General features: G+C 40.8%; 2 protein-coding genes across 2 annotated transcripts; both read left to right on the top strand.

Moving 5' to 3' along the window:
• The first annotated feature begins 1,970 nt into the window (after positions 1–1,970).
• On the top strand, positions 1,971–4,534 carry nppcl (natriuretic peptide C-like). The gene is made up of 3 exons (XM_010768239.1): positions 1,971–2,207; positions 2,953–3,101; positions 3,831–4,534. Exons 2-3 carry the CDS (start codon positions 3,003–3,005, stop codon positions 4,125–4,127), a joined length of 396 nt encoding a protein of 131 aa, XP_010766541.1. The 5' UTR covers positions 1,971–2,207; positions 2,953–3,002; the 3' UTR covers positions 4,128–4,534.
• Positions 4,535–8,127: 3,593 nt separating this feature from the next.
• Positions 8,128–15,455, top strand: gapdh (glyceraldehyde-3-phosphate dehydrogenase). Its single transcript, XM_010768238.1, has 12 exons — positions 8,128–8,196; positions 8,639–8,676; positions 10,282–10,381; positions 10,848–10,954; positions 11,050–11,140; positions 11,529–11,644; positions 11,999–12,080; positions 12,417–12,568; positions 13,295–13,373; positions 13,805–13,888; positions 13,976–14,073; positions 15,074–15,455. The coding sequence occupies exons 2-12, from the start codon at positions 8,654–8,656 to the stop codon at positions 15,141–15,143; spliced, it is 1,002 nt and encodes a 333-aa protein (XP_010766540.1). The 5' UTR covers positions 8,128–8,196; positions 8,639–8,653; the 3' UTR covers positions 15,144–15,455.
• Positions 15,456–16,813: the final 1,358 nt, after the last annotated feature.

Genomic DNA, 16,813 nt, shown 5'->3' with positions numbered 1-16,813 from the left:
TGTGTGTGTGTTCCCCTCAAAAGCTACGGTTTATTTCATTTTAAGGATGAGCACCAAGCAACATCTCCAGGTGCTCCTTTGAGAACCAGGGCAAAAAAGTTATGCGAGACCATTTGGTCAGGGTCCTTGAACACAACACGAGCCTAACGTGTCATCACGTGGTATATGTCTGTATGACTGGGGTGTAGTGCTGACGGAGAGCACCAGAACGCCGCTCCGGCACTTCACAAATTACACCCATAAGGAGCCGTACACATGCCGCAATTTTTGCGTGGCTGTTTCTTTAGTTGAAAGCCCGATGGCGATCTGTTTATCTGTCATACTGATCATACAGTCAATAACTTTGTTATTAGCATCTGGTTAGCTAGCTATGCTAACGAATATAACAAGATTTTTACTACAACCAGTGAGGTAAAGGCACATCTTTATATGATCATTATAGTTATAAAAAAATAAGAGAATAATGGAAAAACTGATATAAAATACTATATGACAGTAAGAAAAAGTTGTTATTAATAAACAAGAATACAGTTTAAAGGTGGGGTAGGTCATTTTGGACAAACCAGCTGGAGTGCGCTATTTGAAAATACACAGCCTGAAAAAATCTGCCACTTCCTTCAGACTTCCTTACAGAGCTCCTCCTCCAACACACACGAACGCGCACATGACCAATGAGGGCACGAGATAAGTTTGTGCACAGATGGAAGGCTGACAGGCAGGTAGGCCATCCAGTTATTTTAGCCGGGCCGGCTCAGATGATTGGTCGTGCTTTTTGCAGTACCACGGCTTCCACAGATGACATTTTCCAATGGATTTATTGTCAAAGCACTTCAGATATTCATTGCTATCGGGGTGTTAAGAGCATTCCATGGAATATAACAAAAAGTGTATCTCGAGCCGGTTTTCTCAAACCGCCTTTAAAAGGGGAGTGATTTGTAAAATATCCATAAAGAAAAAGAAAATCTGCTTACAGTTCTGTTTCATATGGATGTTGAGAGATGTATCCATAGATCTCTTAATGTTGCTCTCAAAGTTCACCAGATTGATGCTTTTAACTTCAACATTTAAAAAAAGATCTTCCCGGAGGAGCATACCCCCGGACCCCCAGGAGGTTAGGTCCTACCCCCACTTAAATCATGTTCACATGGATAGGAAACTAAATACATTTGCACACATCTTGTATCCATATCTTTCTGTTTTGCACCGTGCACGTGCATGCGTGCGTGAGTCATGGTGAGATATCTGGATTAAGAGGTTGCTTTTTCTTTGCACAGCATGAAAGAAAGGCCAAATGAATGGGCTGTGATTTTAGTATTTTTAAGCAGAGGTCAATCATTTGTACGGCCCTCGGAGGATGTTGTGAAAATTGAAATGGCCCTTGAGAGGAAAAATGTTGAGCAGTAGAGCCACAAAATACAGATATGAACCTGAAAAGGAACATAATGGAGCCCTCTTTAATCAAGACAAAACTGTTCCCTGATTGTGTGACGAACACTCGTAACGGCTGGAGGTTTATTTACCCGAAATAGGCTGTGAACTTGGAGGTCGGTGAGTTGGATGGAGCCGTGTTGTAATTTGTCGGCAGGGGGTACAGGGAGCAGATGGCCCTGACAGACTGTAACTCACACAACAGAGAGGGGAGCTCAGTGCATGCTGGGAAAAACCCCGGAGACAAAGGGGAAGAGAGGGAGGCTGATATGCACCAAGAGAATTGTAAAAATATAATTTAGATTTGTTGTGAGATAAAATCGCAAAACTTTCCCTCACTCAAAGGTCTGATTGAGGAGCGCTGCTGCCCTCTGACCTCACTTTGTGCTGTGGTCCTTTAACACACAGTCACCTTGGCAATGACAAGCACGCTCTCCAAGACCATGACATCACTCCAAAGACAAAAAGAAGACGAGGAGGAGGAAGATGTGAGGGGTGTGTGTAGGTGGAGAGCGGGGGGGGGGGCTGTCGTCTCTGGCTCTACAAAACCTCTGCAGCATCCGAACTGATGCCCAACGCTCAGCTCCCGAACAGAGGACGGACGCAAGAGAGAGAGAAACATTCATCTGTTCAGTTCCATCAGAGAGCGAGGAAGAAGAGGAGGAGGAAGAGGAGAGAAAGTGAATGTCCCTGCAGGTGAAGACAACTGAGAGGTAACAGAGCGATGGAGAGGAGTCTGTGAGAGCAGAACAAGAACTCAGAGAGAAACCCAACCACAGGTGAGCACTTCAAATATGTTATGCTATTTAGTTTGTGTTTTATTGAGCGGTATCCTTACAACTGTTTTAGCTTTCTAAAATGTTTACTTTATAGTCTTTAAATATATTTTAGTTTTTAATTAACTGTAGTCCTTGTAATTTACTGTGTTTATAGTTTTTGTTTTCAAAGCCAATTACTCATTTTGTAGAGGATTTATTTCCACAATTCAGGCTGAAAGCAACCTTAGGAGAAAGCCTTTTTTTAAGTTGGTCTGTTTTCAAAGTTAGTCTTTAATACGTAAATCTCAACAGGTTACCATTAAATGAACAAATCCTCTACATTTCTCTTCATTTTACACTTAATTAATACTTTCTAAATGAATATTGTCTTTAATTGAGAACTATTTAATGAAGGAAAAAAGGAAATTTTTCTTTAAACAAAACACATCATTTATGAAAATCTTATTTACTTTTTTGTGTTTTAAGAACCTTACAGGAACGGGGGCTGCAATTCACCTTTCACTTGTAACTCTAGATACACATTACATCTGTGCATTCCTCAACTGTTTTTAAAAATGTTTATTTAAATGCTAAATATAAAAATAAAGTCCAAAAAAAATCCTGAAGCCACCAGTTAAGGATTGGTTCGACTTGTCTGCAAAAATCTATCCTTTTCCCTCAGATTATGCAAACTAAAGTGCTTTATATGAACAGTATGAATATATGTGACTGTTTTGCATAAACGATGTTCCTTTCTGTCTCGCAGCCGGTGTATTTTCAGTCTCCAGTTAGTTTCCTGTCCTCCTCTCGGCTGCCATGCTGTGCCCGGTGCTGCTGTGTGTCGCTCTGCTGCTGCTCTCTCCTCTGGAGAACACTGAGGCTCGAGCTCTGCACCCGTCTCCTGACGCTGTGCAGGTACACAGGGAGGAGGAGGAGGAAGACGAGGGAGACGAGGGAGAGGAGGGAGGGGAGGGGGGAGCTGAGAGGATAGAAACAGGGAGGAAAGAGTGGATTGGGGAGAATTCAGAGTGGATGTTAGAGGATAGAAAAAGGGAGATAAGATAGGACTTCATTTATCCTGAAGGAAACTGTTGTGCCAGAGTTAAACAAAAATTCAATAAACACAGCAGCACAATAATAATAAAACTGTACACTAACAGTGCAGCAAAAAGAGCAATTCAATAACTACAGGAAACATAGACAGTCACATCATTAATGTAAATATTAACAGTATTTAGTAGTTCAAAAACCGTAGTGTTAGTTACGTAATTGCACGTTAAAGAGTGGATTGGGGAGAATTCAGAGTGGATGTTAGAGGGTAGGAAAAGGGAGGATTCAGAGTGGATGTTAGAGGGTAGGAAAAGGGAGGATTCAGAGTGGATGTTAGAGGGTAGGAAAAGGGAGGATTCAGAGTGGATGTTAGAGGGTAGGAAAAGGGAGGATTCAGAGTGGATGTTAGAGGGTAGGAAAAGGGAGGATTCAGAGATGTTAGAGGGTAGGAAAAGGGAGGATTCAGAGTGGATGTTAGAGGGTAATCCAGAAACAGGGAGGGACAGCCGGAAGAGAGAGTAATGAAATGTGTCCCTGATTGAATCATTCCTCTCCCTGACAATTAAATCTAATCTTCTTCTTCTTCTCTTGTAGTTCATGGAGCAGTTTCTGGAACGCTACAACGACCTTTTGACCCTGGACGACCTGGAGAGCCTGCTGAACAGCCCGGCAGAGGAGCAGTCCACCCTGTCCTCGGGGGGCAAAGCAGCCGAGTACCCCAAAAATGCTGACGCGCAGACGCAGGCGGAGACCCCCTGGCTGCGGCTGCTGAAGGGCGCTCTGGCCAATCAGAAGAGGGCAGAGCCAGACCGGTCCAGAAGGGGCTGGAACCGCGGCTGCTTCGGGCTGAAACTGGACCGGATCGGATCCATGAGCGGACTGGGATGTTAGTGCGGAGAAATAAAGACTGATGGCTTCCTTCTGAGAGTAAAATAAGGAAACACACACGTGCAGAAATGTTTTGACTCCATGTAGGGTGGTGTAAACCTGCAGATTAGATCACATGCTTCACTCTCTCATCACAGCAGCTGTAGTTTATTCCATGTATTAAAGTGAATATTATGTGAGCTGTATTTACATCATTAAGTCATCTTTGATTGTTGGGCTTTTAAATTGGCACTTTCTGGCATTTGTCTTCAGTCAATGTGATGACACACTTGTTAAATCTGTGGGTGGGGGTTGTGTGTCAAATCAGGTGAAATGGACGTAGATATTAAAACATTGTGCCACCTGTGACTCTTGCTGATATTATGTTTGTTTTCTTATGATTTGCACGAATAAATGGATTTGACATTTAAGGTGTTTTTGTTCACAGATAATTATCCACACAAACATCTGAGGCTTTTTACTCTCTAATGACACTTTTCACCTCAATCAGCCCTTCAAAGTGCAGCTTCTAATTCCTCTTTACCATATTTCTTTAATGTTTCAGTGGCTATTGGAGGAATGTACATGTCTTGGGTTACCTATTTTCTTATGGAAAGTGTTTGTAACCTCCTCCGATTTCTCCAAAACTGAAAAAAAAATCTGTTTAATCACCGCTGCCACCAGAAGGTCCCCTTAATGTAGCAGCTGCAGACACATTTCTGTCTAACTCTTAATGCCTTATCATACCTTCTAATAGTGGAGAAATATAAATTTGGCTTTCTTAATAACTGTATGTGAGATCCTTCGCTGAATCCAAAATGGTTTTATTGTTGCACTTCAGCCAAGTTCCCGAGGCAGGGAAACGGATATAAATATATTGGCCTCTTTTTCAGATAATCTCGTGAAATGTCCCATTCATTCATAAAATATGTATATGAGTATGATGCGATGTGGGCTACATGTTGCATTATTTGTACCAGCAATGAGCCAAATCTCAAAGACGAGGAATCCCTTTCACAGGCTTGAGGAAATGTGCAGAGGTGTGTGTTGAAGCCACGACTGAATTATCATCTCAAGATCCATTTAGGAGCTCTCATTATCTTATCATAGGATCTTAATCAGTACTTTTGGTGCCATTTGGACTTTCTTTATTCTTTATACATATATATATTAATACAGGATCTATATTTTCATAAAAAACATGCAGCAGATGAGGATCATGTAATTTCACCGAAAGCTCCAGAACATCTATTCAATGGACCTTAAGGTGAGACTGTTTTATGTCAACTGTTTCCAGACATTTTCTTACATTATATTGTACAAAGCATTTCCACATAACGCCAGTCTTCTACCTTTTACTCCTGGTAGTGTCTCTACTTTAAAGAGTCCTCTCCTGCTGATGTTCAGGTGTATATCAGTATGTAGTGTCTCTACTTTAAAGAGTCCTCTCCTGCTGATGTTCGGGTGTATATCAGTATTTAGTGTCTCTACTTTAAAGAGTCCTCTCCTGCTGATGTTCAGGTGTATAGACTAAACAGGACATATTTTGCTCATTTTCAGCTATCAGTATGTAGTGTCTCTACTTTAAAGAGTCCTCTCCTGCTGATGTTTAGGTGTATATCAGTATTTAGTGTCTCTACTTTAAAGAGTCCTCTCCTGCTGATGTTCAGGTGTATATCAGTATGTAGTGTCTCTACTTTAAAGAGTCCTCTCCTGCTGATGTTCAGGTGTATATCAGTATGTAGTGTCTCTACTTTAAAGAGTCCTCTCCTGCTGATGTTCAGGTGTATATCAGTATGTAGTGTCTCTACTTTAAAGAGTCCTCTCCTGCTGATGTTCAGGTGTATATCAGTATGTAGTGTCTCTACTGGGACATGTCTCCATGCTTTAATGTTCAAAAAGCTCTTTATTTTTCTCATACTGCCTGTGCTGCAGCACCTCTTTTCACCCTCTGTCTGAAACCAGAGCCCAGTCTGCTCTGATTGGTTAGCTGGCCGGCTCTGTTGTGATTGGTCAACAGCTTAGAGATGTCCCGCCCCTTAGCCTATCACGTACAATGTGTTGGAGCGCTAGCCAATAGTACAATGGAGAACTTTGAGGCAGGGAGGGGAGTGTGTGGGAGGGAACACAGGGATGTTAGCCTTTGCAGACCATTGACATGCACTAAACCTATACAACACACTACAGGAAAGGGAAAGCCTCTTTAAATAGATGGAGATTCCCTTCGCAGCACTAGATGGCAGTCTTTTTCCGTAAAGTGTTTATTTCTCCTCACCACAGAGTTGCCCTCTGGACTTTGCACAGGACACAAGTTGTGTTGAAGTAGTTACAGTCCTCTTCTTTATGCAAACCTCTGCAAAAAGCACTTTGCCAAATCCATAATCAATAGATACTAGCTGTAGTAAACAAGATAACATAGAGAATTGACAGAAAGGCAGCTGTCATTGTGTTTAAATCGTGTTTTCATTGCAGATTTCTTTTGATTCTTACACAGACTAACACTAATACTTGCCCCAGATATGCCGTCCTCTCCTGGGTGAAGTGTGAACATGTGATGTGTATAAGGCAGTATTTACATTACCAGTATAAAATGGACCGAGTGTTGAGCAGCCAGCCGGCGTCTAATCTTAGCCTGACCTTTAATTCCCCTCTCTGACCTTAAGCTGAGAGCAGAGGGTGAGAGCGGCATGCACTCAGGGGCTGTGGTCCTTCAGATACGCCGGACAACTGGACCGCAGCCATGAAACACAGAGCAGCCCGGCCTCCTGTTACAATAGCAGCACCGTTTCTGCTGGAATAAATCAATGAATGTCTGTGGTGCAGCTAGATAACAATGTGTTCCCAGTGATGGAACCTATTAAAGTACATATACCCAACTACTGTACTTTTATTGAGTGTTTTCATTTGATGCTACTTTATATTCCTCCACTACACTTTGGAAGCCAGTAAATATAATTCAACTTATTCGTAAACGTTGACATATAATGATATGAAAAATAATCCAGCAGTTGCATGCAAAAGTTTTAAAATTAGGTTGAACTTAATGACTCAATAAAATACATTTATTCAAGTAATGCACTAAACTATTTAGATGAATACACAAAATATAATCAAAGAACATTTTAAAAATTGGTTAAGCTGACCTCATTGATCTCCTGGTGAAGTTTAAAAGCTGCACGGCCGCTTTTGTGCACTTTATACTTTTAGTGGAAGAGAGTCTGTCTACTCTGTTGTTTTACTATTCTTACTGGAGTAAAATACCTTGTTCCCCCTCTTGTTTTAACAATTCAAATCACCCTCTGAGTGCTTACTTTACAAACGCCAAGTCTGTTACAAGAGAAAAAAGTCAAAATAAACTCTGACATGTTCAGGCCTTGTCATATTCTGTGTTTAATGAATAGAGGTTTCATTTAGCAGCAGAGAAACACGTTGCCAAGACTCTAAGTGCAGCACTTTCATCCAGACAAAGGAAACTGTCTTTCAAATGAACGTTCTTCAGCCTTAAGCTTCGGTTTGACATTTCTAATGAACCTGACAGAGACTCAAACAGCCCGCCTCTTCACATGCGTGACGAAGAGTTCACGTTGAGCAACTTAAAGTCAACTTTTGACTCTGATGCAGAGGTGGAGGGAGACGGTCTGAAAGTGAAGGGTCATGGTATTTGGACATTAAATGTCACAGTGGGGAAGACAGAGATTTGATCCTTGGTGTGACTGTATTCACTGAGAAGGTCAGTGGGTTACTCCTCTCTGTTTTCAGTCCACTATCTGAGGACTTTAATATCTATATCTAGATAGGAAGGTGGCAACAAACGCAAAAAACTACATTCTGAAACTTATGCTAAAATATGTCAATATAAGCTAAATATTTCTGAGAAGTAAAAAGTCTTCCACAGTTTTAGACTCACATGCAGTTGCAGAGGGCAGCTTGCATGTTGCAGACTGACCTTGACATTCAGGGGGGCGTGGCCATGAGAGGGGACCATTGAGGGGGCGCGGCCTCAATCTCCGGTCAATCATAAAAACACACCGACACACTCTGCTCTACCTCACTCTCACCCGGAGTCAAGACAGACTGAGGCATCTCACAAACGGTAAATACCTCTAACAACAAAATAATTTTACACACCTCAGACCTCAAACACTCACTCACACAAGTCCTGATTTAGATCAGCTGGGGGACAATCTGCATGAGCTCAATTGAACCGAGGTTTGAAGTCAATCTAGTCATAAAGTTAATAGAAATTCACTTTGCTTATCTCTCGTTTTAAAATGTAGAAGTGTTGTTTATGAGCATGTAAACTTGTTTTTAGTGCAGATTAACTTTCAGGGATTGCAGATTTAGTCTAGCGTGGCCTGTGTTCACAGATAGTTTATCGGTGGAATAGTTTTGCATGTTCATTTGCACTCTTTGCGTATCCCTTTACAAGCTGCCCCTCACTAAGTAGAAACGTATTTATGGTATCGTAAATATATGTGATCATAAATGGTGGTTGTTCACTTATTAACAGGATGTATTGTTTTTCCTCTCTCTAGCACACCCCAGGCAAAATGGTGAAAGTAGGAATTAACGGGTAAGAGTTCATTTTCACCCACACACTCCAAATAACACACACACACACACTCACACTCAACTTAAAGTCTCTCTGCACCCCAAATAACCGTAACACTGCTCACCTGTGTATACAGTGAGCATTAAACAGATATCCTGTCGAGCTAATGCTGCCTTTAGTGCAATGTACTCAATTCTTGAAGCTTATTTGTTAGTTTGATAAACATTGATAAAGTATTGTTAGACATTCACACACTTTAACCTACATTTACTTACTAAAAGCCTGTACAAATAAATAACTAACAAATAAAAAAACAAGGTAAAGTTATCAGAATTGCATCAAATCAAAATAAGGAGGTAGAAAAGGGTTTCAAAAGTGCACAAAAAGACAATGTTAGTTTGCCCCTAACTGCTACATCTATCAATGCATGGGAATTTAGGAATATTATATGTAGTCTTGTGTCTAGTAGGATATCACTGAATTAGTCTTGGAAATACAATTTGTTCTACTGCATGTTGATTAGTAAATACAGTTAAGATATTAAGCTAATAACAATTTTAGTGCAGTGTTTTAATGCTGTGATACAGAGTGTTTATATGGGGGAATAACTCTTTGATGAATGATAAAAGGAGTCCAAGCTTCAGTCTCTCTGTGATAATATAAATAGTGACACAGCAGCTGAGAGGACAAATGTTTGGTGAGGCCCCAGATCCACAGGGGTCTCATGTTGCTCTTGAACTTTGGCCCCTCAGCAGATAACAGAGTGGGCAGTTGCTCGGCCACGGGGGTCAGCGGGGGATGGGTTTTCTGACGTCTGAAGCTTGTAACAGAACTGTAAATGTTATTGAACGCTCACAATGTGACGTTAGAAGAGCTCCCTATCTGTGGCATTATCTCTCCCCTCCCCCGGTGTCTGAGGACAGAGTGTATCTGTGCCACGATTTTGGACCCGCGGTTAAAAAGTAACTCAGATGCTGATCAAACAGTGCAGCAGGATTACCACATTGATCAGAGCTTCATTCAGACTTTAGCCTCCAGAGGGGTGTGTCTTTGTGAGCTGTGCAACACACCTCCCGCTGCCCCTCCTCCTAAACCCTGGCCTTTCTCCGCCTGCAGTCTCGGGTCTCCTGGGGACTTAATGCATTGCATGGAAACAAAATTAGGACATACATCAGAACCAAAACAAACGTTACTAGTCCCAAAGAGGGTAGACAGTGTGTATAAAAGGAAGTAGGCTAACATATTAAAAGGGGGGGGGAAACATGAGCCCATTAAACTTACACTTTTCGTTATATTTTGATGGAAATGAATTTGTTCTTTTAACAACGATTTTAAAACAATATTTTTACATTTTAGTCTTGCTACTTTAACCTTTAGTAAAAGCACCTCTTCCGCCCCTGGAAAATAAGTAGCAGCATAATCAAAGTGAGTGTGTTAAAGTGACTATTAAAAACCCCAGTTCTACATATTATTTTCAGATTCTCATAATCTCCTGCAGCTTCTTTCATTGTTACTCTGAGACTCAACCGTGATCATGTCACACAGGGAGGTTTTTAAATCTGAGTTGCATGGTCCCATACCTCCATCTAGAGGCCACACTCAGAAACAACTCTGTTCATTTTTCAGATTCGGCCGCATCGGTCGTCTGGTGACCCGCGCCGCCTTCACCTCAAAGAAGGTGGAGGTCGTGGCCATCAACGACCCCTTCATCGACCTGGAGTACATGGTGAGTGAGGGACAATTAAGGATGTTGGGATCAGAGTTTAAAATAAACAGCCCTCTACATGCAGTGGTGGAACTTGAATTGACTCAATACTATATTTAAATAACATTTTGAGGTATTTTACCTTTTCCATTTCATGCTACTCTACTACTACGGTGATATTTATGTGAGTTTTAGTTGCATTATAGATTCAGATTTTTAGCAACAAAATATTAATCAGCTAAAATGTATTCACTTAACATTTAGTTATCAGTAAAGATATCCAGCTGCAGTATACAAAGTAAGGACCTTTATCTGTAACGGAGTATTTTTGCAATTTAGTTTTACTGCTTTGACTCAGAATCTGATTACTACTTATCCTCCAGGAAGAGACTTAATAACGTAGAATATAATCTATTTTGGTCAGCTGTCCATAGTTTGGTGGAAACTACCTCCCTCTTCATCTTATTCTTCACATTTCCTCTCTTAGGTCTACATGTTCAAGTATGACTCCACCCACGGACGCTTCAAGGGCGAGGTCTCCATAGACGGCGACAAGCTGGTCATCGATGGACACAAGATCACCGTTTTCCACGAGTGAGTTCACGATGTGGAAAGCATTTTAGTATAATTACAATGTCAAACATTAGCCAAATCTAAAACGTTTCTCTTCTTCTTGTGTCTGTTTCCAGGAGGGACCCCGCTAACATTAAATGGGGCGATGCTGGTGCTAATTACGTGGTTGAGTCCACCGGTGTGTTCACCACCATCGAGAAGGCCTCTGTACGTAGCTCTTGAATTAAATGTGGAAAAAGCAGCTAAAACATGGCATGTACATTGAAGTGACTTATTTGACGAGGAATATTTAAAATTCAAGTTCTGTTAAAATGAAAAACAGGAAAGAAAGACTAATGCCTAAGTAATGGGAGATTAGCATTTTGTTGCATAACCTTGACAGTAAAAATGTCATTCGCAGTAACCTCTTCGTGTATCTCAACAAAGACAGTATGGCACCCTTAACAATTAATTGTGAGGCACTTCCTATTATGAAAAAATACATGATTTTCTGATTTGAATACCCATTTTCTTTTAACTTTTTGAATGTGTTACGTGTCGTGCATTTAGCCAGAAAGGACTTGCATTAAATACTGTTTTGAAAAACTCATTTCAGGCTCACTTGAAGGGCGGTGCCAAGAGAGTCGTCATCTCCGCACCCAGCGCCGACGCTCCCATGTTCGTGATGGGCGTCAACCACGAGAAGTACGACAACTCCCACAAGGTCGTCAGGTAAGAAGGAGAAAGCTTTTGATGTTTTTATATTTAAGGGGTTTTTAAATTCAGTTTTTATTGTTGTGTATTATTGAGCATTTAGCCGTTGTACGTCTGCTCCTGATTTGTAAACAATTGAGGTTTTTTAAAGAATACTAAAATGTTTTAGCTGATAACTTTACTCGAGTAGTCTACCCAAGTTCAATTTTGAGGTACTTTTACATTTCCTGCTACTTTTTTTTTTTCTTACAAACCAATACATTTAACAGTCAAATATGGTATTTTGTACTCCACGACTTTTACTTTACACTACCCTGTTGTGTTTACTTTAATAAAATGCAGTAAACTGATGTTTCTTTATTCTCTCCACAGCAACGCTTCCTGCACCACCAACTGCCTGGCCCCCCTGGCGAAGGTCATCAACGACAACTTCGTCATCATTGAGGGTCTGATGGTGAGGAAACAACCCCTGAAACCACAAAATACGATATTTTCATTATAAGTATCATATTAAGTTAGAGGGGTGTGGCATATTTACTCTATGAATTACTTTAATGCACACAATGTACAACAATATCAGTTTTCTTTTCCGATTACTGCCAATTTTTATTCCATTTCTATGTAAATACTGTTACATTTTAATATTATTCTAGTTTTCTATCTGTTTTTAAATCTCTTTTGATGTATACACCACGACGTGGAGTCAAATTCCTCGTACGTGTCAACCTACCTGGTGATAAACCTGATTGTGATTTAACCCTCTTCCTGTCTGTGTGTTTCTGTCCCTCAGAGCACAGTTCACGCCATCACCGCCACCCAGAAGACGGTGGACGGGCCCTCCGGTAAACTGTGGAGGGACGGCCGCGGAGCGAGTCAGAACATCATCCCCGCCTCCACCGGCGCCGCCAAGGCCGTCGGGAAGGTCATCCCCGAGCTCAACGGGTCAGTTTATTTGTTTATAGCAGGGGGTCCAAACTTTTCTCCCCGAGGGCCAAATAGAGAAAAATATACGAAGGGCTGGGCTGCTAACTAGAGGTTTATTGCTTCATAAGTTATAAGTTGGCAAATGTAGGTAAGTTATCTTGATACTTGAACAAAATCACAGCTCTCCATACGGTTTAATTTTTATTAACACATTATATATTTGTGCATGTTTAAGAAGTGCAATATAAAACAAGGCTCATTTGCGGGCCGTATTACATTATACTTTTTTAACTTGCTGAGGTTCGATTCAAAATGGCCTGCGGGCCGCATTTGGCCCCCGGGCCGTAGTTTGGACACTCCTGGTTTGTAGTGTCGTGGACAGTCCCCATTAATCAACTGTCACAAAAACAGTAAATGGGGCAGCTTTTGCCAACATTGCTTATTTCCAGCTGTTGCCAGATGATAATGGACACCCTTAAAATCACAATACATGCAGGTGCAGGAACCCTTGCTCTATTGAGTGTTGTATTAACTACTCGATTTGTAGAATCATTAGTTATTGACCTAACCTATAGAACAGTATTTCTTTTTGTTGGATTTAAAGAAATGTTATTGTTGCAGAGCTTTAAAAAAAAATAACATTTGTAGTTAATTGGGTCATATTCTTTTACCAATCCCTTGTAATATGTTTCAAAATGTCTCTATTATAGGAATGTTATTTAACTCATGTTTTGTGTTTTACAGTAAGATCACCGGCATGGCTTTCCGTGTCCCGACCCCCAACGTGTCCGTGGTTGACCTTACCGTCCGTCTGGAGAAACCCGTGAGTGATTAGATTACACACATTCATGACCTTTAAGCAAACTAAAATGAACTTAACTGTATACCTGGTTATTTGATTTGTATCCTACTGTCCACACATGTAATGAAAAGAACCAATGACTATTCCCTTAAAGCAAGTATTTTGCATATAGATGGTGCTCATGTAATTTTATTTTGAGCCAATCTCCTATAACCAGTTCTTCTGACATGAATCTGTATTGTTGAAAATAGTCTCCAACAAGTCTATAATTTAGACTATTTGGACTAATACTTGCTTCCAATTGGTCACAAAATGTTATCAAAGTACTCCCCCTTGCTTCATGTTATAGTAAATCATACCTTGCCAACTGCCAAACAACAGATAAAGATATATATTTATACACAGATGCATGTTGTATATGTACAATAACATATACTTTCTTTTTTTAACAGGCCAAATACGAAGACATCAAGAAGGTTGTGAAGGCTGCAGCTGATGGACCCATGAAGGGCATTCTGGGATACACAGAGGACCAGGTATGTGTTTGTCTCTCTCTATAAATGATCCTTTAAAACTGCGTTTGGATCAATATTCTTTAAACGTTTCCACCTCTCTTCCTCCAGGTCGTCTCCACAGACTTCAACGGTGACCTCCACTCCTCCATCTTTGATGCTGGCGCTGGCATCGCCCTCAACGACCACTTCGTCAAGCTGGTCGCATGGTAGGTGTCGCCGCTATCTATATAAGCCACTATAGATGCCTCTTTTCTTTTTTTAAATGGAAATGTTCAAAGCGTTATCTTTAAAGTTATTTTTTTTATTTAGTTATTTCACTCGCCGTGGTGACTACTTGTGAGGCTGGCTTGATGTTATGCAGCTCGTACGGTTAATACAAATAAAATAGTTACCAAACGCATTCAAAAGGCAAAACACCCATATAATGAAAAGCAAAGTTGTTCTTTCTGTGAGATAACGTTGAGAAGTTTAATAGTTAGGAACTTCGTCTCGTCTGCATCTACCAGATACTGTAGGCTTGCCCATATCTGTTTCTTTCTGGAGTGGTGCATTGATGACATGTTTTTTTTAGACCGGCCCAGAAGTTGGCATCGCAAACAAAGCAATAGGATTTTTCATTGTATTATGGAAATGATGATTCTTGCATGTTTTATTCAGCAGAAAAGGCTCCACTTTTGAACATCGCTTTATGATATTTGAAGGCTAAATACAATCACCGGTAAAAATATAATGTTAAGCTATAAACAAACCACAACACGGTCACATGATTCTCGTCACCACCGCTAAGCTAAAGGCGGCTAATGTTTGGCGTGATGGAACGTGGCAGTCTCAACAGTTGCTTCTAAGACGCACAAAAAGCTTCACACACTGAAAATGTCTTCAAATTGTGTTTAAAAACAGATGTTATTTCAGGCCTAACCACACACTCGTAAAAAAAATTAAACTTATGACGTTGAGACAAAGGAACTGGAAGTTGTAAAATGCTGACTCATTCCCTGTTTAAGGACTCATTCCTGTACCGCTCTATACCCTGGCGCCTTGGAATTGTAGTCTTAGTATACTCCATTGCCAGTTAATCGCGTCATGTTGCAACCTTTTTCCACAAAACCGGGAAAAGAACTGTCTAACCTTCAGCATAGAATAACTTCATAACCCAATATCAATTTCCAGCTGCATTTTGACTCGGTTTTGTTTCTTCCTGACCAGGTACGACAACGAGTTTGCCTACAGCAACCGTGTGTGTGATCTGATGGCTCACATGTCCACCAAGGAGTAAAGAAAACTATCTGTTGCCCATCACTGCACTACCCCCCCTCCCCTCCTTCCTGTCTCCTGACACCAGAGTTATACATGCACAATGATGCGTTGTGTCTTTATGACTGGTTCCTTCAAAAACAGCAAACCCCATCTGATGCCTGAGTAAAGGTCCCACAGAGGGCAGACGAAAAAGATTCAAATTGGTGACCAATTACTTTTTTGTATTTGTTAAATTCCCTGTTCTGTTCTTGTGTGAGATGGAGTGAGTGTCTGTCTGCGGCGCTTCGGTGCTGCACTCAGTGGTGAAATAAAAAGTCCTGTTTGTGAGAATCCCTTGCCTCTTTTCTCATCACTGCACATCTTCAAAAAGCATCCATCACCGGGATCAATGCTGATATCGGCAGATGGATTTCTGTATGGGTCAGTGACTTTAGCAAACCCTATCGATGCATCTCATTGAGGGAAGACACTGACGGCTCCTAATTTGGGCAACAATCCATTCTTGCACAACAACATATTCTTACACAACAAAATTGCTAAAGCGGTCATATGATCCATTCTTAAAGACAATTGTGCTGAAGTCCTGTTCAATATATAGAGTATTGGACAAAAGCTCACTAAAATTGTTCAATATGAGAGTTTTTATCAATGAATCTTGCGTGTGATTTTCTCTGAAGTGGCAAATTATTAAATGTTACTTTCAAATTTGCTCCCTAATTGATCTGTTTCGGTCACTTGTCGGAGACAGCAAAGTATTAGCTTACATGACGCCACATATTTATACTGGAATATGTGTTCCAGGGAACTCACAAAGTGTCAGAAAACACAACCCTCTATTTTCCTCCATACCCAAATCTCTTAAAAAGGGGCTCCAACGGATCTGATACGGACTGATCCAGATTTGAACACTTCCATGACGTCACAGAAGTGGCGCTACGGCTATCGGGCCAACTCCACCAATCAGGAGGAGACGGCCACGGACATTGCCGTTGGAAAGCGCTGGAGACGCTGTAGTACATATGCCAGGCCTGTAGATGGTGCTGTTCTCACAGAATCAGCCCATGCAAAGTCAATGTTAAATTGAGCGAAATGAGGAATGGCTAAAATGCATGATCGGTTAAAAGTATAAATATGCCTTTATATAGGTATGGTCCTACACTATATTATTCAAATATAGCATGATAGGTCCACTATAACCTATATAAACTGTTTTCTGCCCTCCTGCTTCTATCAATTGGGTTTTCTGGTAACTGGTGTGTATCAATTCTGTCTTGAAATACAATTTGAAAACTTAATCAATTCTCTTTAAATGGTGATTTTCTGAGTTGAAATGGTTCAAGAATATTGATAGCTTTAAAGCAACGTTTTCCCTTTCAGATCAACACATGTGATTATTGATCGCTCCAATTACACCCAACAGGTCCCTTCTTATATAAATATTTTAGCCGTCATTACAATTAAAGAGATCAGAAATACAAACTGAAATAATGATGGATGTTACTTTAATTGGTGATCATGTATCGCGGATCACTTTCAGGCACTAATGCTCTTTAATTAAACGGCCACTGGATCAGATCGCATGTTTTACACATAGATGATTGCAATATATTCAAATGTATTCGCAGAGATGATATGGACTCGGACATAAGGAGGGACAGAGGTCAAGGATCCTTAACCCCCCCCCCCCCC

Source organism: Notothenia coriiceps, unplaced genomic scaffold (genome assembly GCF_000735185.1).
Source record: "Notothenia coriiceps isolate Sejong01 unplaced genomic scaffold, NC01 NC01_scaffold00005449, whole genome shotgun sequence".
Lineage (NCBI taxonomy): Eukaryota > Metazoa > Chordata > Actinopteri > Perciformes > Nototheniidae > Notothenia > Notothenia coriiceps.
The sequence above is the reverse complement of the archived record's forward strand: the minus strand, read 5'-3'. Positions and strand labels throughout refer to the sequence as shown.

Bases quoted from the DNA above. Each gene is read 5' to 3' on its own strand.
- nppcl (XM_010768239.1), top strand. From the start codon at position 3,003: ATGCTGTGCCCGGTGCTGCTGTGTGTCGCTCTGCTGCTGCTCTCTCCT. The intron at 3,102-3,830 runs GTACACAGGGAG...CTTCTCTTGTAG, and splicing joins CGTCTCCTGACGCTGTGCAG to TTCATGGAGCAGTTTCTGGA.
- gapdh (XM_010768238.1), top strand. From the start codon at position 8,654: ATGGTGAAAGTAGGAATTAACGG. The intron at 10,382-10,847 runs GTGAGTGAGGGA...TTCCTCTCTTAG, and splicing joins TCATCGACCTGGAGTACATG to GTCTACATGTTCAAGTATGA. The intron at 10,955-11,049 runs GTGAGTTCACGA...GTCTGTTTCCAG, and splicing joins AAGATCACCGTTTTCCACGA to GAGGGACCCCGCTAACATTA.